We start from the raw sequence: 1,547 nt of genomic DNA on the forward strand, positions 1-1,547 counted from the left end.
CCTGGCACAGCCCTGGGCAACCCTCCAGGGCAAGAAATTGTTCCTCAGCTCCAATCTATGTAACAACCTCTCCCTTTCTCTCTCTGTCTCTTCTGCTGGCTCCAGAAGCTCATGAGAACATCCACCCTCATTTCCTCAGCCCTCTACCCAACCCTCACGCTGCTCTTCCAGCCTTTCCTAACCTCTCTCCATTTCTTTGTGCCTCAGATGAGTTTCCTGCTCTGGCGAAGCCTCTGAAAGCCACAGACCGTACGTGCCCTTAGCCCCTTGGGTTGCCACCACCATGGGGCCAGTTCAGTTGCCCTCAGGGCTGGACTGCTGGCCAGAGCTGGGGGATGATTGGTTGTGTCATGCCTGGGCACCTTGGTGGGAAGAGGGGACGGGTTGTGCCCTGTGGGAGCAGGGACAGGCTCCACGGCCCATCCCACAGCAGCTTTGGGGTGTCCACCTTGGGCAGCGGTGTCTTCATGGTCTCCTTGTGCACTGAGCCAGCTCTGCATGGGGGGCAACCAGCTCAGGAGCTCAGAGCAGGACCCTGCAAGTGGTTTCTGCTCCTTTGTTGCTCCTTCTGCTTGAGGTCTCATAAAAATGAGCCATTCTCCTCTGAGGCCTCTTGCTGCCCGAAGGGGAGCTGGGGATGACTCCCCTATGCTGGGTCCCACCAGCAGATCAATGCTCCCCTCCTCTGGGAACCCTTCCTGGGCCAGGAAGCCCTGTGCCCTCACACAGCCCCACGCCCACCTTCTCTTTGCCCTACAAGAAGGTAAGTGGTCGTAGGACTCCAAGGGGGTGAAAAACGGCGAGGTTTTGGTGGCCTCCAGCCCCATGCGCGTGGTCTCCGTGGTCCTGCAGCACAGCCCTGTGGGACACGTCCCCGAGGTGCCCTCAGGACTCTCTAATGGCTCTTTCCCCTCAGTGGATGATGGCCTCGGGTTCCTGCCCACCTTTGGTCCCTGCTACGTCAACCTCTACGGCAGCCCCCGGGAGTTCACCGGCTTCCCCGACCCCTACGAGACCCTCAACTTGGGAAAGGTGACATCAGCTTCTTCTCCAGCACGGCCCAGACTAATCTGCCACCCCTCCTTGCCACCAAAAAAAGCTGCTTTTAACCCTGACTGGCTGTAGGAGTAGGACCTGCACGGTGTTTTCTGGCTCTTCCCACCAGCCACACGCCTCCTGGTGCCGCTCTGCTCCCCAACGCCCCCCGCCTCGGAGGCGCTTGCAGGAACGCTCGGCCTGCCCTTGGTCTTCTCCAGCGAAGCCCACGGAGAGCAAAGGCCCGTGGGGAGGGGGCTGCGGGGTCCTGACGGGGTCCCTGGTCTGCCCCCAAGGGCGAGGGAGTGGCGTACCGCGGCAGGATCCTGCTGGAGCTGCAGACCAAGCTGGTGGAGCACGTGGAGCAGAAGGTGGAGGACATTTCTGCAGATGACATCCTGCGGGTGGAGGTAACGGCATCTCAGGGGGGGGTTGTGCATCTCAAGAGCTCAAGGGCCCCGGGGGGCAAGAGGCTGGGGCCAGACTCTGCTCAGTGGTGCACACACACAGGC

General features: G+C 61.1%; 1 protein-coding gene across 1 annotated transcript in view; it reads left to right on the forward strand.

The window, feature by feature from the left end:
• Positions 1–207: 207 nt before the first annotated feature.
• LOC103770711 (dysferlin-like) overlaps positions 208–1,547 on the forward strand; it is a gene marked incomplete at both ends in the record, with an annotated part of 5,787 nt that continues 4,447 nt past the window's right edge. The window contains 3 exons of the mRNA XM_008937984.1: positions 208–249; positions 917–1,032; positions 1,332–1,445. Coding sequence (XP_008936232.1) covers positions 208–249; positions 917–1,032; positions 1,332–1,445 — 272 coding nt within the window. The remainder of the gene's footprint in view (positions 250–916; positions 1,033–1,331; positions 1,446–1,547) is intronic.

Source organism: Merops nubicus, unplaced genomic scaffold, assembly GCF_000691845.1.
Source record: "Merops nubicus isolate BGI_N331 unplaced genomic scaffold, ASM69184v1 scaffold24763, whole genome shotgun sequence".
In the NCBI taxonomy this organism is placed as follows: Eukaryota; Metazoa; Chordata; class Aves; order Coraciiformes; family Meropidae; genus Merops; species Merops nubicus.